Raw genomic sequence first — 21,999 nt, 5'->3', positions numbered from 1 at the left:
TCAACAATTTCTGCTCAGCAGGTTATTGTGCTACTGGATGGCCGTGGCTGGCTCTGCGATTTCAACACAGAGAAATATTTTCTTCTTAAGTCCAACATAGATGGACTTAGCGCTGAGACAGCACCTGATACTTTTGAGAAGGAGAACAGGTCAGAGGAGGTGATAAGGCATCGAAGTCACAAGAGCAGTACACAGAGCAAATGTGTTTTATACAGGTGGAGCGGGGACCTCTGAAAGGATTACCCCAAGAAATGCAGTCTGCATACTGCTGGGGTTACAGAGAGCGTTCAGACGACGCCCGAAAGGCTTACGCACCCGGGGGTGAGGAGACCGCCGGCTCTGGGCAGACCTTATCTCTTCTTTCACGACTCCAAGCAGACCCTAAGGCACCAGCAGTTTAACTCTGAGTTATGAGAGATGTTTCTGCACCCACACAGTAAACTCTACCTATGTTTGGTTCTTTTAATAAGCTATATGTAATTATAAATGAAATTATGGCTTGACATTTTAAACATTATTTAACATCTATACCATTTTTCACCAGCGAGTCCAAAACCATAAATTAAAAAAGTGCAGAGGTTTCAGGTCTTTGCTTTACATCAGTACTTCGTTGCCTCAGGAATTAGTATAACCTCAGGGCAATAGCTTTTAGATATCTAAGTAATAAACACAGCAATTTCAGAATTGTTATTACTGCTGTTGATGCAGTAAATTCATGTTCTGCAGTGAACTTGCTGGATTACAGATGGAAAACAGCTCACTTGTTGCACAGAACAGAGGACAGCGATCTCAAACTACCGATGCCCAGTAAACTTAAAACAAACAAAAAAAAACCCTTCCCAAATTTCAGAAGTTGCTCTCAAGACTAAAGGAAATCTTAAAGAAGTTCTACATTATATTTAACAATATACTGGTCATCCAGTAAACGATTCACGTAAGAATAACCAACACAAGCTTCTGGGAAAGTACTTTCCACACAGAAATTCATAGACTCCAGTAGTTCTTACGGTGACGTCCGTAAGAACCGTCTTCCACAGGCAAATGGTTAATTGAGGCAAGCAAATACTGCTAAAAGCCACGTATACCTTGCACGTTAACAGCTAAACAGCTTCCTTAAAGTGTTTAGTCCATGATTAAAGCTAATTTATCCCAAGACACTTACACCTTGCCAGCACTGTTCTATTTAGCACGTGCAATCAAGGTTAAACTTACTGAGGCGGATCAAGGGAAATCGGAGAGACGGTTGCAATGGTTTGTCACCGCGCACCTTTCTGAGAGGCCGGCCGTTAGAAGGAGCCGTACCGACGCTGTCGCACGTCCCAACGCCAGCACGGGAGTGACGTTACCTGCTGTAGCTGCGTCTTACCAAAGGCCTCGGGGCCGCTGCGCTCCTTGCCAGGGCCGCGGCACGTGCCGCAAGGGGCATCCCTGCCCGCCGCCTCGCCAGGGCACCAGCGGGGAGGAAAACCCCTCTGTCTGGCACCAAAACACAAAGACTTGCTGTGCCTCTGAAGGCATTCTTCAAATGCAAGAAAAACATGACAATATAGCCTTTTTTTTTTTTTTTTAAGCAAAACAACTGCTGTAAAGAAGTTGGTTGAGAACGGTACAAAAGCTTGACGCATCCCAAACATCGCCCAGCAATGACAGAGAACAGAAACTGTTGATACGCTCACAGGCCTCGACGATCAGAGAAAACACCGTACAGATGTAAGCGTAATCCTGCCACACACTTTAACATCATTACACTATTATTACAACCGAAAAAAAGAAAAACCAAAAAGTATGAGACTTAGGAAGCTTTTGGTTGCAATGCTAACCAAAAATGAGATGTAACAGCATTAAAAACCAAAACATGAGGACTCTCAAGAACACTAGAAAAAATGCATTGTAACACATGGCTTTTATAACCTACGGCTCTTTAAAACTCCACTTCTACACCCAAAGAGATTATTCTAAATAATTTGCTTTTGACTGTAATAATTGTTCAAAAGTCTTTGAGCGAGTTAAAGAAAACATCACGCTGAAGCGTTTCTGCTTGCTGTCACTAAGAAGAGAAGAACAGCCAGAAGAACACAATTAAGGTATAAGTGTTGCTCTGAGACAGAGAACACTAACTTTTTCCAAGTTAATACGATTTTTCAGAGTAACTGTGGCACAAAGGGAGACTGCACAGCGCTGGAAGAAGACATCTGCCACCAAAACAACAAAAGAATTGCAGACAAGAGTCCCCGATCGCTTTTCACAAAGTACTGACGTACAACACGCACAACGATGCCGACTTCCCACTTTCACGCGCAAAGTGGGACGGTGTGAGGACCGACGCTACTCAGATACACTATGCGAAGCTTAGCATTCAGCTGTATACCATCAAATAAGTGCAGATATCAGAAAGTATATGAAGCTAAACGAAAAAAGCTACCTTTGTCAAATACAAAAGCAAGCATTTGCAGATGAACGCGTGTTGAAGACTGTTTCTCATGCTACACTAACGAGGTCAGTATTTAACAGAGTCTTTCTTCAAGACCACACTATCTCCAAGTACAGCTTTCAGGTAATATACTGATTTCATTGAACTACGCGATAGATAAGTATTTTTAAGTTTGAAAAGTTACTTGCTCCTGTGATATAAGTTGTGGCCTCTAAATTAGTACCTCACGGTGTAAATGCACAGGTATGGAGGGAACGCTAAACTTCTTCAACACACCAGACGTCCACCCTCCAGACCCAGCAGCTCTGCCAGGTTGTTACCCTCAGCGGACTGGGGAGGCCGGGCTGTGCCCTGCAGCCCCGGCCGGCCGCGGAGAGCAGCTCTAGTTCTTAGTCTTCAGCGATGCAAAACCTGCAGCAGGCGGGTACGTGCAGCCAAAGCTCTGCGCGTCCTTTGGAAGCGGCTCCTTCCAGCCGGCCGACGCGCAGCTGCTGAACGCACGTGTCCCGCTGTCCGAGTTTTTCTGTTCTCAGCTCTGTGGCTCACAAGCTGAAGAAAAACTGATGTTGCTTCCCACGGAGGACAAAGATATTTTACAATGCTGCAATCCCAGTTAGAGCTTAAAACCTATGTATATTGCCTTTTCTTAAGTAAATAATTTTGAAATTTTTATGCAAGTTTGCTAGCTTTTTCAGCCAAGGTGCTTTAAATTTATTTATGTTTTTAAATCTACAGCCATTGTAGAAGTGTCAGTTATTTCTAAATCAATAAAACTTTACAACTAAACACAAGCTGCCAGCCCGGTCTGTATCTGGCTCGGCGGCAGCCCCGGCTGAGGCCGGACCCTGCCGCCGGGCGCCGCGGGGCTCAGCGCGGCCCTCGACTCTGCAACTGCTCTGCGCGTCTCCATTAATTAGAAGCCACCCCACCAGCCCCCAAGCAAGCCAGTTTTCTTGCATTAGTACTTCCTTAACGAATACACGGAGCCCTCTCCCAACGCTGACAGATGCCATTCAGACAGATGTCAAGCCCATAACCCCCTCACAGAGAGCAGGGCTCCTAATGGCGTTTACGGGGTGACATCTGCTTGACTGGCAGATGCCCGTATCTTTTCAAACACATGCAGCTTTGTTGAAAAAACCCCGTGTTTTTACATGAATTACGTTTCCTTAAAAAAAAAAAAAAAAAAGGAATAGAATTTTACCCATAATTTCACGCTTCCTTGTAGACAGCTAATAACAAACTGTAGGAACCTAGATTCTCAACTAACTTTGTATACAATGATCTATTAGACACATTTCTCAAGGTGCTTCAGAATTCCTGTTATTACACTCAAAAACTCAATTAAAAATTAACTTTTACATGTTAAATAACCCGTGTCTGTGAATTCACATTCCATTTTTAATTGTAACAGAAAAGACCAAGCGACAGAGATGAGTCAGTGTGTATTTTCTCTGTTTTCGTAATTAGCATCTGAAAGGGATGAAGTTTGCTTTAGATGATAAAACCTCACTTTTCTGGTGTTCTACACAATAGTCAGTGCATGATATGGTAAATGGTTTTCCAATGAGTGATTAAATACAAATTAAAAGCTGCTTTGATCTCTCTATGGCGGGCTTTGGAGATACAAAAATGTATGTGACAGGGTTTGTGGAAGGTGCTCAGGTTCAGTCTAACCTACTTAAAAGCAACCCAGCAGGAACTTTGTCCAGAGACTGACTCTTTTGGCACCCTCATTGTGCTGAACAGTGGGCCGCTGGCTCGTTTGCTGGCGATGGCAGATGGTTTCATTTGTTGTGTACCTCCACTCCACCCCAAATTTTCAGCGGAAGGCTGGCTGGGAACGGGAGGGACGCAATGGGCAACGGCACCTGTCGCTCCCGCTTCAAAGAAATCCAGCTCCAGCAGTAAGAAAGAGAATGAAGAGAAACCACCAAAGCAGTCCAGAAGCTCGATATATTGTTAAAAATTTAACAAAAGGAAAAAAAGCAGAGTATATGACCTAACAGCTGACTGTCCACAACTTTCAGTTTGCGGTTTGTTGAAGCATTTCTTCTGCTACAGTGTAAGCCTTTGAGTAAAAAATTGTCATAACACACAGAGAAAAATAATACAGCACCTAGGAACTAATTTAAAACTACTTGGAATAGTTAGATTGTACCAAAATGAGAAAGTCTGGACAGTGGGGGTAAAATAAGAAGTGCTCAAAATACGAGAAAATACTGGAAGTTAAAAACGTCTGGAAATGCGTTCCACCAGCGGGAACGGTGCCGCAAGATGCAAGGCGAATCACAAGAACGCAATCCCTGCCCTTACACCGTTGCATCTTTAACAGAACCGCTGCCGCTGACTAAAGAGCTGCTTTTAAGTTTAGAGTATGGGTTGATCTAGCAATACTTCTTGCTTCTGACTTTGCCAGCTAAAGGATAGTTATTGCTTAGGAAAATACTACGCGTTATGCACAAAAATAAATTCGTGAATATTGACAGAAGAGATTTAAAGGATTAAATTGTCAAGTTGACGAACATTTATCAGTAGCAGTCCTAGATTTTATTTGCCATATAAGCCTTTGTATGCGCACTACTGTAACTGCTGGAACTCTCTCATATCAGAAATAAGTGTCCGTACAACGCACAAGAGTCTGCTTGGCTGAGAGGCCTTTTGGTTACACAGCTAAACAAAGAGCATTTTTAAAGCATCTGCTTACGGCCTTACCCTGCCACAAGACATTTCCAAACAGCTCTTTCTCTCTCTGTGCAAGGATCACCAAGGGACAAGGGGAAGGCTGACATTATTTTTTCCCGTTCCGCGCACGGACGCGTCACGGCGGCGTGCAGGAGAAAACGGACTGGACCAAACAGCAAGCCCTTATCGCTGTAGCTAAAGCGGTCCACGTCCCCTATCTCCCAGCCTTTTGGAATGACAGATCCTTAGGAATAAATTGCATTTCAATTCAATTCCCTGCTATCCTGACACAGCAATTGACTATGCTCTGTCCTAAAGCGATAAATGTTTATGTTGGCTCAAGTGGAAGTGAATGAAAATTGTAACTGTTACTGTTTGTATTTATAGAAATACCCAAACAGAATAATTGCTCCAAGAAGAGGGTATTTAGCTTTGCTACCTGTCAGGCCACCTGTCCGAGTGTTACCATTTCACAAGCCAGCCCGCGAAAGCGAGCTGCCAGTGCGGCGTTGCTGCTCCTCGGGGCAGCGTTACCTCCCAGGAGCAGGCACGGGAGCAGGCACAGCAGTCTGGGCCTTCAGTTTCCCACCCCCTGACACTTCGGTTTCACACAGCTATTAAAAACAAAGCTTAGCAAAACCATAAACTGTGTACTATTTCATAGCAGACAACAGCTTTTGTAATCGAACCAATGAAGGGGCAGGAAATCCGTTCGCTACGGTCGGACCGACATTCCAAGGACACCTAGCCCTCTCTCCCCAAGAGCCGGGTGTCCTACACAGAACTCCTCCAAATCTCCCAGAATTACGCCAAACGCTCTAGCAGAACTCGGAGCGCTCGCGTCCGCTTCCACCTCTGTCACTGGAGCAGCATGTTTCTGAAAACCTTGTATCTGCAAAACCGAGGCAGCCTGTACTTCCATAGTCTTTGCAGCCAAGGTGGCTGTCCATGCCGTGCAGAGTTCAGGGAAGGGGGAAAATATTAAAAAAAAAATAAAATAGCGTTTAATTAGAACCAGGAATGGGTTTGTGCTTTGCAAGTGTCAATGTCAATATTAACGTGAATAAGGTCATGGTTACAAAATGCGATTGCCATGGCAAAATTCCACGTTGTGCAACGCTGAAGAGGTTGGCGGGACTATCTAAGTGAGTGGAACAGAGACTAGAGTCAGCTCTTCATGGCAAGAGGCATCTTTCGTTGTGTGGCACCATCAGCAACAAGGTCTTAACCGAAAGCTGGCACTCCTGTTACAGGCAGCGATACCGGACACCACCCATAGGACATTCGCCTAAGTCTGGACACGGCTACAGTTACCCTGGGAATTCATTAGAACTAAATTAATTCTAAACTTGCTAGAAGCTTCTGTTGATTAGGTATAAGAGCAATCCCTACAACATTCAGAATATAGATCTCTCTCTCTCATATTTCGCCCCAGTATGTTATTTACGTCCATTACTAAGGCAACGTTGCCAAAGTTTTTGCCTCCGAGCTCTGCAACCTCAAAGTTACTTCCTTGAAGTTCTTCCTTTCCAAAACAGCTTCACGCAGTCAACTCGGTGGATTTTTAAAGACAGTCTATTTATGCTGCTCTGTCATTTTCTTTGTAAGTAAATAAATCTGTCCACAGAGGCAGCGATGCACTACAATGCTGCCTTTTCCACAGCCTCGGTGACATTTGACCATTTATCCCTGTTATGTGCTCAGCCATGCCCTTGTTTTACTACCCCTACCGATGCTGCTGTACTTGTGTTAAAACAAATACAAATATTTGTATGTCCAAATATGTAACAGTACTTTGTTGGTGTTTTGTTGCGTGGGGTTTTTTTTTTTGTTTGTTTGTTTGGTTTTTTTTTATTTAAAGTATCTTGCTCTTCCTTTATTTATTGGAAAAACCTATTTGGATTTCTAAGATAAAAACTTAGATGCTATCTTGGATCCTAAAATTACACTGAAAATACAAATAGATTACAAATTACAAAATTAAAAAAAAAAAAATTTGAAAAAGCCAATTTACCATCATGACGAATTGCAAAATGTTGACCACTGAAGCCAGTAGATTTTATGCCCCACTAGGAAAAAATGCTGTTGTCCACATGCGAGTTATTTAGAGCAAAACATTTGCTCTACTTTTCGTTATCCAGAAAAGCCTGTCAGGCATTAAAAATCGCAATAAATACTACTGCTACATCGGAAGACTATTCTTGCATGTATTTTCAGTGCATTTGAAGACAGACTCAATTTTCTAAGCAACTCCTGCGTGTGTGGTTTTAAATGCTTAAGAGGTACTGTAGTGTATTGCTGAAGTATTTTCCAGAAACAGGCTTCAGTGCTTTTCAGCCAGCTAAGCTAAAATGCTTTAATCTCTAAAAGGACTGATGTGAAAGCGATCCTTTTAAAAAATTATTTGGATGAATGAAAGCATTTGATGAATCTCAATTTGAACTGAAAAAAAATCCTGTTGACCACTGCACACCAGCATTACTTCGTGCAGTCAATCAATAAATATTAGCCTTAGTAGGAGCACTATAGAAAGAAGTGGCATCATTTTTTTAAGATAAGGTTAAGCTGTCTCAAAACTTTTTGGTTTTGTGTTCTACCAACACAAAACTAATTGTTTTCAATTGTAGACCAAAATTTTGTCTTTACTCAGGATATTTTTTTAAACTCAACTGCTTTTACTAAGAGAAACACTTGCTCTGTAAATAAAACTGTTACTCCCATCAGACTCCAGCAACATAGCTGATAGCTTTCTGAAAACCTCAAAACTTAACAGTCTAGCACACAGCAAAAAACCACACATAATTTGGAACTTCCCCTATTAAAGCATCCCATCTTCAATCTCTTTCCCGTGAAAAGACCACACGACATCGAAGGGGCAGAACGCCGTCCCAGATGTAACACATGCTTGTTTATAATACTGCTATTGCTAAAGCTTCCAGAAAAAGAACCAGAAGGTCGCTAACAGATGTGGAGCCACGGAGACGGTATATGTTCCCGAAGGAAACGCTGATCTGATGTATATGCTGGGGAAATCTGTTTCAGGGTATGCCGAGCCCATTCATTAATTTACTGTTGTTTTTTCGAGGGTCCATCCATTCATCATTGTTTCTTGACAAGTCCTGCATCATCCTCTAGCTGCCAAGGGCATTCCCAGCAGCCTCCCTCCCTCTTGGCTAGTTCCAGTTAGCCTTCTGCCCCCAACCTGTGTTAATGCTCCCTACTCCAGACAGGCTGTTCTTCCGCCAGCAGTAATCCTGTCTCAGGCACCTTCAACCAGAGACGTGACCCCAAACTAGATCTGGCATACTAACTGTCTTCAGGTCAACAGAAATAACTAGTTTTCTTTTAGCCTTTCCCAAAAATCTATATAAAGCTCCATTAAAAAAAAAGATAGCTTTCACGCTCTGTAATCTGCAGTGTGCTATGCTAAAATGCATACTGTAATCATTCAGTTTCCAAGGATATCGATATTGAGCATATAGATATTTTCCTTATGACACTGCATAAATAAGCATGAAAAAAGAATCAAAAGATAACTACTTATAATTAAATGCACGTTTTTGCATGGTCTGTCATTTCAGAATATGCCTCGGTGGACTAGAACTCTTGACTTTACCTGCCAGTCTAGAATAAACTAGAGCAACAGTAATCAGCTCTACGAGTACTGTAGAACTGAAACGCACTCGAGTCCTGTGTGCGACAAACTAGAGGCACCTCCTTGTTGAAAAAAAAAAAAAAAATTCGATCAAGCAGACTAATGGTAGCACCCTTACATCACATCTTCCACCAAGGTAAATAATTTAAGGGATAACTACAAAAGATCATATAAAGCCTTTATTCAAGAGCTACAAGCTAAACATGTAGGTTGCAGGCAGAGTTAAAAGCTCAAAACGCATATATTAAAATACAGACAATGATTCAAAAGTAACGCAATAGTATTATAGTAGTTAGACTTAAGCGGGTATTTAGTTTTTGTCTACAGCTCTCTTCTACTTTTGAATAACTTCATTTCTAATAGCACACACTTCCTAAGCAGCCTCAGTATTTTGTTTTCTCATGAAAAATGTGCTATTTGGCAGAAAGCGTTCCATCTCCTCTGCACAGTACCTAGTACGTCAAAAAATAACATATTCATTATATTAATGCTCACCTGCCGCGATGTCGTCATCAACCAGGTCATGCTCTTCTTCCTGAACCTTTGCTTCTGTTCCCAATGAATCTGGGCTTGCGCTACCAGTCTGAATGGCTTCCGTGGTTACTCCGGCTGAAAGAAACAACCAAACGCCCACAAAAGTCAGTCATTTTGGTAGATAACATCCTTAGATCAAGAAAAAATAAATTATCTTTTGATATTCTGAACCATGCAACGTAACTCTATGAAACATAGATAAAGCAAAGAGCGACTATTTGCTGGTTTCCCTCCTCACTGAACGCGGCCTTTTCACAAACCTATCCTTTAGAAATCTTTTCCACACTGTAAATCTCTCTTTTGTATTTTCTCCTTTTTCTGCCGTCTTCTAGCATCAGTAAAAACATTAGATACACATAGTACACACTAACAACTTATTTAGCCACAAAACGCAGAGTTCCAGCAGGACTTCTCTTACGTGCCCTCTCAATACTTCATCTCTCGTGCCAAGAAGAGTGCGGTTTTTCCAGGCTGCCTTCAGAGCGTATTGATTCAGCTGACTGCTTCCACGTCAGCGGGGTTGGGATGCATCTGTTAGTTGCTATTAGACATTACAGAATGAACACCAAATCGTGCCGCATCGCGCCACGTGGTTAAAGTTGTCATTCACCAGTTTATACTCTGCTCGTTTATAATCTTTAATTATTCCCTACATGAGCCTTACCACAATTCAATCAAGGCATTATCAAAAGAAGTGTTTTGCTAAGCCTCACAAATAGTCTTCCCGAAGAGCTTTAGGAAAGCTAAAAAGCAGACTGAAGGGATGCCCTGATAAGACTTCTTTCCTCCCAATACATCCTCTATGTCAGCTTATACTATCAAAAATCTTATTATATGAAGAGATTGCTGCTTTACTGATTGTGGCATTAGGTTTGCAATCCACAGGGGCATTAAGTCCCCGTTAAAAAAAGCACCACGGCCCTTTGTCGGCACCAACCAAGTTTCAACATGAAACGAAGTCTCCGTAAATGACCCCGCCTCGCGGAGGGCAGACAGCTCTCGCTGACCAACGCGAGCGCCAGCGGCGGCTGGGCACTGGGCGGTGGAGAGCTGCCCGCTGTACCTGCTGCTGCTCCTCTTCCGCTTTTAGATCGTCTTTATAAAATCATTAACGTGCACTACTTCAGTTCTCGGTAGTCCTCATGGAAAAACTTTCTAGTCTTCTCCAAACACGACTGGTGATTAATAAATGAAAAGATGACTGCATCATAATAAATCACAAGGGGGGAATCTGTCGGCTGCGTACAACAAGGTTTGTGAATCCACACCTGAAAGCCATTTAACTCTACGTCGCCTTTAAACCAGTTCAGAAACATCAACATTCTCAGGAGTATTCCAGATTTTACTTTTTTTAGTAGTGCTTTTAAATACTAACTATCCACAGCAAAGGAATTACTTACACCTTGAGATAACAGAGCGATCGTCTGACAGCAATTTCTAACCTTATTCTGACATAACCTTTTTATAAAGAAACTAGTACCTTTTAATGACTTTCTGACCGTCCTTCTCGTTGTGTCAACACGTATAAAAACCAGCGATAACAAATACACAAGCAGACTGGAACACACTGCCGAATCAATAGCATAGCACTTCATTAAGCATGCTGGCATGACTGCACAGAGATCGCACGCCGTTACAGACTGCGCATGCACCTTATTCGGGACACTTTTGAAAATCAGGAGTTCGCTGTTGGGGTGCAGCTGCTGCAGCCCCGGGGCATCACCCCGCGGGCTCTCCACCAGCCTCCACGCAGACGCCAGGATTCCAGCACCACTTCGCCAAAATCCTTTTTCGTCTTCACCTTCAAGCACCAACTATTTTCTAACACTGCTGTTTATTTGTCTGTACCCACTGGAGTCGGCCAGTGCGTTGAGGGGGAGAGAGGAGGTTATTTTTTAAGCGCTGCGTTACATTTTGCATTGCAGTCAGTGCGAGAAGCTGCTAATCTCTGCAGGCGTAGCAAGCATCCAGCTGTTGCCTAAATATGACTTCCACGGTCTAAAATTCTTTGCTTCCTTTCCACGCGCAGAGACGGGTGAAGAGTTTGCATGCCTTCTGAAACCTGCAGCATGAAGGCTCTGACCGACGAGCTTTCATCTCAGAGGCAGGGTGGCCGAACACCCAAGTCGGTAGAAGCCAAGGGTCAAGCAGTCCCTAAACGGTAAGTTTAGGCTGGGCCAAAATTGAGTTACTACCTCACCTCTTTCCCTGTTTTCTAGTCCCGAGTTGCTGAAAAGAGGCTGATCTTCCGTATTAGATGTGCTACACCTTTCTAAAGAGCTTAGCGAGACCAGTTATAGCGCAATGGACAGAAATAAGTGCCTTTGCATGAGGGATTCTAAGTACAGTGTATAAAAAAGTTAGAAACGTTTATTACAATTTTATACAATTCAAATAAAAATGTAAGTAAAAAAATCTATTTAATCAGAATGATTAAACATTCCCCCCCCCCAAACACTGAATGGATAAAGCCAAAAGGGGAAAAAAATAGCCATCGCGCAAATATGTCAGGCAATAAACTATCGTTTCCTCACAATGACAATCCAGTAAGAAGGAACGTGTATTCCTGGACACAAGTGTTTCCTGCATAATTCTCAGAAAATGTCTTAGAAACACATTTTAGAAGTGAAAAGATCATAAAACCCTGAATGCATTAGAAATAAGCCAGTTGACATATTAGAAAATATTGGAAAATTAAGATATACTTGTAGTAGAAACTTACACCATTATTACAACTTACTATTTACTGCAGCATCCTAAACTCATTATTCATTTAATACATTAAAATGTTGCAGCACAAAATTATTTGCCTTACTACTTTGTGCTCTTTTCAGTCAAACCTTGCACGAGGAAGATGATCAACCACATATACAAACAGCAAAGTCTTTGGGGTCCAATCAAACTATCCTTACTCAGTGAAGACTCCCATTTAAATCGATGGAAGTTTAATTAAGTTTTACTCAATTAATCTGGCTTCAAATAAAACTTTCTAACAGAAATATAAGCCTACCAGAGAGACATTCATAAAAACTGACAACAGCATATTCGTTATTATGGACTTTTCATATTTATTCTGCTTTCCAGTGATAACATGGATTATTACTTGAAGCAGTTTAAAGAGCGACACAATTTAAGGACATCTATTTACATTTCTTCCGCTTTGTGCTGCCACGTGTAAGATATTCACTTAAAAAGAAACAGTCATTTGATACAAACATTTACCTGAATGAACTGGGTTTTAGCAATACGGGAAGCAAGAGAAGTGTCTGTGCTTAATTTCTGGGCAGAATGTATTGAAAACGGATTTCTGCAGAGACTGACCAGCGCTGCCCGCACCCCGGCAGCCCGTGACAGGCAGCCTGCCTGCCTCGCATTAATTCACTTCACACCGCTCCGATCGATCCCGGGCAGCTCCCAGCCGCCCCGCGCGCTGCCTGTCTGCCGGCTCCATCCGCATCCCACGCGCACACAAAGGCCGGGGCAAGATAACCTTTTGCTTTCCATTAAAGCCATAGTAGCCATTTTTCTATCTGCAGTAACATCACATATTTAAAAATATATCTGTCGCTCCAGGGCCCGGCAGACATACCCACCACCGAGGGCTTGCAGGTGTCCCACGCCACAGAGCCCCCAAACGATGCCTTCAGCGTTTTAAGCTAACATTACACCGGCCAAGGGAAAATAAATAAATAAGAGAAACAAAATAGAAACCTAATATTCAGCAAAAGACCCCCTTTAAAAAGAGAATTTAATTTGCAGAATCCATTTGACACTGAAGACAGCCTTTGCTCTTAAAAATAAGCAGGTAGAAAAAGGCAGCGGTGTTTTTCCCCTTTTGAACTTCACCTGAAAACACGGCCTCGTGGCAAGCGCCCCACGGACCACCGAGCATTTCAGAGACAATCGCACGCTGTGAAAATGAGGAGCAGACAAGGCCATTGCAAATATTTACAGTCGCATGACATAATCTCAGTAGATACAAGATGAAGCTTTGAAAGCTTAACTGTTTTCCTCCCTGTGGGAGCCTGAAAAATACCAACACCTGCAACATCTCTCATAGGTTTAGTTCGCAGCATCACTTCTACATCCATTCCCATCTGATGTGGGGTCAAACAAGCCGACGTGCCAATTTCGGATTTGAAGGCCCAAATCAAACAAAGATTTATTGTTCCCCCTAACGAGGCGTTGTGAAACGAAGCCTAACGTCTCCCAATGCCCGACCTGCGAAGCGCGTGGTGCGGAAGCCGCGCAGGCAGCCGTGAGCGAGTGGCTCGGCGCAGTGACGGCGGAACTGGGCCCACCGAGGGGGTCCCCGCAGCGCGAGCCGGTGGGGCGCTGGCAGGCCCTCAGAAGAGAACATAAGATCTGCTTGGCTTTCTCCCTGCTCCTCCACCCCACCACCTCCAGGGGACAATAATCTCTCTTGCATCAGTTAAAAGATTATTAAAAGATAACCCTGTGCAAGTCTGCCTGTCTTTCAAGTCTCCCGAACACATTTTATCAGAACGCTGGGAGACATGCCAGGCGCTTGATCTGTCTGAGTAAGGTCATGTCCCAAAATTGCTACTGGATCCGAGCACTGAATATACAAACGGGGAAAGATTTCATCGCTGTTTGCTAGCACCACACGCGTGACTCCTTCAAGAGCCAATTAAATGCATACGACAAAGTATCTTATATCAGCAGCAAGCTTCTATTAGCGATTACCACTTGTTTTAATTAAAACAAACCTGTTAACATGCAAGAGAAGCACTGTTTCTACATCATGTATATAAGAACTATTGCAGAGTAGTAACATATGCTGGACACAAAAATATGCTGATAATAATTTACGCCCCTAAATCAAGAGACAAAATTGGGAGAAGCGGAGGATGAAGGAATCAAAGCAGTATCTCTATCTCTCGTATTGCTTCTCCTTACCTTTCTAGCATAAAACTATATTTTCAGAAGTTCAGCGCATCCATTTTGGCCATCCTAAATAATCCTTATCCCCTTCAATTCCTCCCCAGACCTTTAAAAATCATGTCATCTTTTAATCACGTCTTACAACATAGCTAATATATAGACTTTACTCTTTACCCACAACGGCAACATTTGTAGCTCCTCATTTTGTTTCTCCTTTCTGATATGGTAATTATCCCCCTCCTTCAGAGCGTCAGCATCTCCGTGTACATTCATACAGACAGTAACACTATTAAACACCTTCTCAGCCCTGTCATTCAGGAGAACCACAAACTCTGGACCCTTAATTCACATAGTTTTCAAGACCATTAATATAAAAAAATTAATTCCAATTTGCTAGTCGTGGCCTGTTTGAAAGGTTTTCAATACCAGTGCTTTCACAACGCTGAACCTTTACATTCAAGTCATTCATTCAGCCATGCTCAGCTGATTTTCTTCCTGTGTTTTAAAGCTTTCTTATTCTAGCAGGTAAGCACATCCTAATTTAGTGTTAAAACAACTGCTATGCTTTGATTTGCTAACGACTAACATAAAGGCCAAAATACTGCTGCGTGCATACTTGAATTGAACACATACGAAATACTCGAGCTGTTTCTTAACCCAGCCAGTCCCTGGCTGTTGCTACAAGGATGCATGCCATGCTTCTAACCCCAGCACAAACATAAGCACCAGAGGCAGAAGAAAATAGTATGCTTCCAGCTGATGCGCATGTAAAACAGAACCGCGTACTCTTCTCTAAAACCTTCAAATGTAATTGTTTAAGTAAGGAGGAGCACCAGAAATCATAAATTATTGAATTTAATACAAATTACTCGTTGTTTTCAAGTACGTTAAAAAGAAGTTCCTTTTTTGGAAGCAGTCAACTCGGCTACAGCAGGCACTACAGAGTGGTTTATATACACTTCACCAACACAATTATGTCTGTAACCTTGCACCCAACCAGGTCATTCAGCATCGCTCCAGAGAAAAGAAATTAGTAATCATCAACAGTTGCTATAGCAGCTACTCCTGAGAGTAAAGGGCAACTACAGCTGTATTCCTCAAACTGCGCGTAACTGACCTCAGAAGGAGATCAATTAAGAAATACATCCTAATATACAAAATAGCCCAAATATCTACCAATACGAATCGAGGCTCTTTGGCATGTATATACAACATGCTTTCACTTATTACCCACTGCTTGGCTGCACATCTAACCGTGCAACAACATCCCCATCCTAAGGCAAAGGCTACATGGCTAAAGGCTGTAATTAACAGCAGCTTAGTCTTACCAACAAATTCTCAACGCCACTTTAAAGTACTGTGTTCCATATAATTTATGCGTTCAATTTAGATTTAATAAGATTATTACACATCTCTCAAAAATCAATCGGTATTTAATAGAGATCTTTCTCCGAATAGAAACTACGTGCTTCAGTGGAAAAAGAATCTCATTTTAAGATGAACACCTACAACTTAAAAGCAAACATTCTCATTTATGACAATATAAATTTTTACTGGTTTGTTATGTAAGGCAGATGCGTTTGGACATTATTCTACAAAGGCAAGTTTCTAGATGGACAAGTGAATAGTGTATCTCATGATGCTGACAGATCTTAGAGTCTGTACAACCTCTGCTTTAATAACAATGAATAAAATGAAAATAGCTATTTTGGAGAAAAATACAACCGATTAAATAGTGGTCAGTAGCTATTTAACTTATTTGGAGAATAAACTTTGCCCAATATCTCCTTGCAGCACTTGGTAACCAATGGCTTTGAACACCCGACTGGGCAGGCGTCGCATCGAGTGTTTAACGGACGCTGATGGACACACACTGCACGACCCCGCATTAGCTCCTTCCAGAATCCTTTTATGCTCTTGGGATGCCAAAGGATCCCTCTATAACAATTTCTATAATCTAATTATACATTCTTTGAAAAGGAAAGTCAGCGTTTTACCACCAGGACCTTGTAATCTTATCAGCCCTTTTCATAGCAGGTTTCTTCCCTAAAACCTCTAAACTACAGCCTAGCCCCCCCAACAGCAGCGGCAGCCTTTGCGAAAGGCGCTCCAATCCCAGCGAGACGTACTGAAGCGTTCGATTTGCCTAATCGACGTTAGTGCCCTTAAGCGATTTCATGATTGTGAAATTACTTTGAAAATTTCAAGAAGCTTTTCTATATAAGCCTAGATTTTTTCCCCCTAGAACTTTCCCCTCGATCAGTAGTACTGTTCACGATTTTGTGTACAAAATGCGTTTTTTTCTTTTATCTAGCAACCAAGTTATTTTCAGGTTTAACACAGCATTACTTACGTGATATAACGCTGTCAATGTACTGTGGTAAATAAGGAGCCCATGCATCGATGGTTTCTTTCCGACCTGCCTGCTCGATTCTTCTGAGTTCTGCTAGCAACAAGGCCTGGGCAGCTTCTCTCACCTGTAAAGCCAAGAGCAACATCATACCAACTCAAACATCAAATATTTATCAGTATGCTTTCAGTATAATTTAGCAAGAACAAAAGGAAAACTTCTACAGAAAACCAACCGAAGCTTTTAGAAGACCTTCATTTTTCCCCACCCCTCTCCACCTTAAGCACAGAGGCAAAATAACCATAAACAGGACATGCCCCAACCATGACGACTCTCAACAGGACCCAGCAAAGATGTGCAGCCCCATGAGAAACCTAGGGGATGACCGTCACCGCTCAGCCCCTGGCACGAGGGCAGTGCACAAACCGAACCGCCGTCCCACCTCCTCCCGGCCTCCGCGCCCGGGCCTTTCTCGGCACAGACCGAGGCCGTCTCCCGTCCCGTGAAGTGACGGCAAGACAGGTTTCTCACTCAAGGCTGAACCTTATGTTCGCGCTGATGCACTGAAAGGCCACCAAAACTCTGGTTTTCTAGAAGCAACTTGTGATCACCCTTCTCTACAGCATTTCCAAAGTTGGGTCCAAAATTCCAAATGTGCAATGAAGGAAGTTTTCTAAATGTCATGAATGTTACAATATAAAAGCAAGCAAAAATATCTCTTTAAAGTTTTTTTTTTTCCCCACGAGATTTACTCATTTACTACATATTACGGAAGACTGAACAATGAAAGCAGAGGAAAATACACAGAAAAAGCTTTCCCAAATTTAAAAAAACCCAAAAAACCAAAAAACAACTGGGTTCTTACGTCAACAAATACAAAATACTATCTTGTACTATTTGTCCCCCTTTAATATCACTTGTTCCATCGGAAAAGTTCATAAACACACACATTCATAAATACACATATTATTTTTGGTCTAAAAGATTTAATGCATAAGGAAGTTAAGTGATTTGATCAAGGTGAAATAAAAAATTGTGAACAAACAGAATATAAATATGCTACCCTGACACCTAAGGTATCCAGTAACTGGACTTCTGCTGCTTCCAAATTTTAATGAGCTTCAAAGTAATTACCCTCTCAGGAAACCATCTCACGGTATATCCTCTCTAGCAAAAGACCAGGCAATCAGGTAGCAAAAAACATATTCCCCACTAAGTTCCAGGACCGCTGAGGACCTGCGCCCTACAGCCCAGCTCCGTTACTCCTTCCCCACTTGGAAAGCTGCACAGTCAATACATTTTTTGCCACAACAGCACAGGTGTAGTGTTAAGGCCCACTAGTCATTTATCAAACGGTTGGGTGACAAACCATTTACTGGCCACTGTATACACACTCCAAAAAATAAAGCAACTCAGCAGTCTCTTGAAAAATATAGGGTAGGTTTTTTTAATCTTAAGTTTCTTAATGGAATCACGGAAGTGTTTAATCCAATAATTTCTTCAAAAGATATGTACAGCATCCAGAAGGTAAAAAACAAAATATATATATATATATATATATATATATATTTAGACATGGTAACTTTTTCAACATTTTGACAGGTTAACTGGAAAATTAACTTACTAAATCTGAAATAAAAACTGCAGGAACTTGCATCAGAGAAGAATTATATTCTTTTCATACTAAGGGAAAATGTGATCAGTAAAAGACAACATAAACCCCCCAAAACCCTAGCAGTACAACATTACTACTGAAGTCACCTCCAAGCATCGATCCTGCCACCTGCGAGCCAGCATCTCCAGAAGAGGAGGTCTGAATTTGTCCAGTCCCAGCAGGTCGGGGAGCATTACACAGTGCATAGCAGCAAGCTGGCTCCACCCTGTTAAAACACATCACAACAGGAACATAAACATAATAAACAGCAAAGCAATTTTAAGTTCAAAATGCCATCAAGTAAATTTACATTAGCCACTGGCCTGGTATGCAGTAGGTCTTCAGGAGAAGGTGGGAGAAAGAGGGAGAGGAGAAAAAAAAAAAGTAGAATAGAACCAATTTTGCAGCAGAACAACAAAATCGTTTCTTCTGCCGTGGGAACCTGGGGCTCACCCCATCTTTACTGCCGCCAGCTGACCTCAGGGCAGGCGGTACAGTGCATGTGCTGTCTGGATCAGACAGGAACGAGCTCTTCCAGGCCTCAGTCGTGCCTTGTGAACTAGCTGGTCAGATCCCAAACACAGGCAAGGGCCAAATGAGACATCAGCAGGAGATTGCCTCAAATCGGTCCTGATTAAACACAAACATCCCTCTTCCTCCCCAGCCCCTCTCAAAAAGACCTCAGTATCTAGTTGCATGCTTGGATTTTAAACTTGCAGCCTTAAGAATATGCTCCACATACGTACTAAATATAAAAAAGTCCCTAAAAGTATTATGGCCAATTTTTTTCAGAAGCATAAGCTATGGTTCCGAGTTCAAGATTTAGATGCCCTGTTCAAACCATAATTAGCATTACTTATCATGATATTTAACGTCCTACATGCAAGTGTGATATAATTCAATTACAGAAAACTTAGCATATGAATTACCACTAGAAAAATTACATAGAATTTTCTGTCCTGTTTTAAAAGGTGTGCAAATATGTACAAGTGCACATTTGTCTGCTTTCCTTATCTTTCCACCTAAATCTTACTTCAACACGCTTACTTCAGGGGCATTCATACTACAAGCCTGCAATATTGCGTAGTTAAAACCAGTAAAGATAAGCGTATCAAGCTCAAACAACATAGCTTGTAAAAACGCTTGTAAAGTACTCTAGGCAAAAGAATTCTTTTAGTATTGTGCTCTACATTGACTTGAGAAATACTTCAGGTGAGCATATAGATCTATATTTTTTAATTGTCAGCAATACTGAGCATAAAAATCTACGTATTTTAACTAATAAAGCTCTTCATGGTGCTACAAGAAAAGAAATCATTATGTCAATTTTCCTTAAAGAAAAATGGATTAAAAAGAGGAATTTCCAATTTAAGAGAACGCTGTTTCTGCTACTTGAGATGCATGAAAGCAGGAGTTTATAGCTTAGTAATAAGGGCATAAAAATCCTGATTTAAAGCAACTTGCCTACAGGGATACAAGGGGGTTTTGGTTGGTTGGTTGGGTTTTGTGCCAATCTTTTTGGCAGAAAGACATTCTTCATAACGTGGGTAAATACTTATTGGAAAAAAATCATCCCCGACACAAAACCCAAGTGGTGTAAATAAACACTAAGTTTTCACAAGCACCAAAAATAAATTTAAGTGACACGAAACTGATTTTGTCTGTTCCATTTTCAAAGGAGCGTTAAATTTTTAGTCTTTCCATTTATACCGTGGACTACGGAGCGCTGGTGCTCATTCATCCCGGGAGCGGGTGCTCGCCCCAGCGGGTCCTCCCCGGGCTCCAGGCTGGCCGAGCCCTCCTACCGAGAGGCGGCCTGCGGCCCGCAGCGCAGGGCCGGGACACGGCGCCCGCGTGGAACTCGCCATGCGTGCTGCGGCTTCTCTCCGGCGTACGCCCCCCATGGGGAAAGGCACACGTGCTTGCCCTGCCTAACAGGGGCTGAGGCTTTTGTCAAAAGACAACAGCGAACCCGAACAAGATCCCAAATATCTTTGATTCACCGGTTGAGAACTGCATTTACAGGCAGTCCAAGACGCAAACTGAATCTGCTCAGCCTCTGCCAGCATTAATGGCAAAGTATACAAACCTAAACTCATTGCCCCTCTTTTTTGCAAAGAAAAATTCCTACATAGATCAAATTAAAGTCATGTCATAACAATGATAAGGGACATTAGTTGAAAGTAAAAGACAAATAGATAGAAAAGTGAGGAAAGAATACCTTCATTGACTAAGAAACAGGTATGTAAAGTAGGAGCAGTGTCAGAGCCAGAGTGACCAGCTTCAGTGCTAGAAGAAACAGCAGGAGCAACTTGCAGAGGAAAGAAGAAGAAAGAAAAGAGAAAAAAATAGGAAAGTGAGGATAGCAGCTTCTGAAAAACAGATTAATATCACTGAAGAATGAAAAACAAAAAACTAGAGGAAACTGTGATAATATTAAACTTAAAAAAATTCTAGGTTTTACAAGAAGTGCAATGCCAGTGAGAGGAAGAGACGCAACTGCAGAGAAACACAGATACGCTACACAGAACTTGCATGTTTTGAAAAGACAAAAGTACCTGTAAATAAAGCGATTACAAAGGTGTCTTTAGATAGCTAGATTGGGTTTGACGGCACGGTTGACTACGAATTCAAAAAACAGGGAGTTTCACTGCTGCTTCTTGTGCTTTTCCCATGTTTAGCTAGATTTGGAATTTGCATTACTCACTAAAAACCCTAGAAATAACCCCTTTTAAACCCGGGCTGCCCCATCTGTCACTCCTGGATGTCACAGAATGTATTACCGACGGTTAGTTTTTATACAGGTTCATTTTAAACGTGTCTCCCTTCAAATAATTTAAGCCTAGACCAAAGAAAGGGCTAAGAATCTAAAGCAGACGCATACAAAGCGTACAGCGTGGGACCACAGGCAAGCAGCTACAGGAGAGCACCGCTCAAGCCTGGTACTCAAAACCCCATCTGTGACATTTATTTTGTAAACTGCACCGTTTCTTGGTGCAAATGTAACTTAAAAGCGGTTCTAAACGTTATACTTCCACTAATGCTTCACGACTTAATATTATCGCATGAAAAGATGCGCAGACCTTATGGCATACACATGCTACAACCCGGGGTCAAGGCGGAGATTTAGAGGTCACTATCTGACACTTCCTTCCTATAGAGAAATTACCATATGTCATGCACAAGCATCTTCAAATTAATCCCCCTCTCTTATTCCGTTGCGGAACGACAATGGGTTCAAGCTCCTGAACCGATTAAGCATTGTCTTCTCAATGGTCCGTTTGCTCTTCATGCAGTGAACTTCTTTTGTCACCGTGGGACATCTGCATCAAAACTACTTTTTCCAGACTCCCCCCCCCAAATGCATCACGATGGCACGTGTACAGTGACAGGACGGCTAGCGCCAATCGCTTCCTAACAGCAAAACCCAGTTTCTGTAGAAGTATAAGAAAAGCTATTCGTTTGATGAAAAAGATGGTTTGTAAAAACACAAACCCACCCCAAACGTCTTACCCTGCAGTTTCTTTTTTGCCTCGTTTTTGTTGCAGTTGCCAGCTCTCTTCCAGCAGCAGGAATTACAACAAGCACCGCAATGGAAGCGGCTGGCCCAGTAGCTGAGCAGCACAGAGCTGTGCCCAGCTCCGGACAAATACAGGTCAAATTGACGGAGATCAGGCATGTCAGAAAACGCATCAATTGTATCGCCAGTTGATTTTTGAGAACAGCAGCACCAGAAATTTATGAGCGGCAAGATACTGCAAGCAGCGCACAATGGGATGTAAAGA

At 42.2% G+C, this 21,999-nt stretch overlaps 1 protein-coding gene across 9 annotated transcripts in view; it reads right to left on the bottom strand.

The window, feature by feature from the left end:
• The window catches only part of WDR7 (WD repeat domain 7), a 151,496-nt gene that overhangs the window by 85,774 nt on the left and 43,723 nt on the right, over positions 1 to 21,999 (bottom strand). For 8 of the 9 annotated variants that reach the window (XR_015707919.1, XM_087772849.1, XM_087772850.1 and 5 more), the window contains 4 exons: positions 20,436 to 20,525; positions 18,322 to 18,440; positions 16,564 to 16,687; positions 9,267 to 9,380 (listed from right to left, as the gene is read on the bottom strand). Coding sequence is in view for 8 of the 9 variants with exons in the window: in XM_087772849.1 (XP_087628975.1) it covers positions 9,267 to 9,380; positions 16,564 to 16,687; positions 18,322 to 18,440; positions 20,436 to 20,525 (447 nt within the window). In the remaining variant the exon portion in view is untranslated. The remainder of the gene's footprint in view (positions 1 to 9,266; positions 9,381 to 16,563; positions 16,688 to 18,321; positions 18,441 to 20,435; positions 20,526 to 21,999) is intronic. The other variant, XM_087772853.1, reaches the window with a different exon arrangement.

Source organism: Nipponia nippon, unplaced genomic scaffold (assembly GCF_047370975.1).
Source record: "Nipponia nippon isolate SJK-2023a ecotype South Korea unplaced genomic scaffold, ASM4737097v1 scaffold_37, whole genome shotgun sequence".
NCBI lineage: Eukaryota > Metazoa > Chordata > Aves > Pelecaniformes > Threskiornithidae > Nipponia > Nipponia nippon.
Note: the sequence above shows the minus strand (reverse complement) of the source record. Positions and strands in the feature narration are given on the sequence as shown.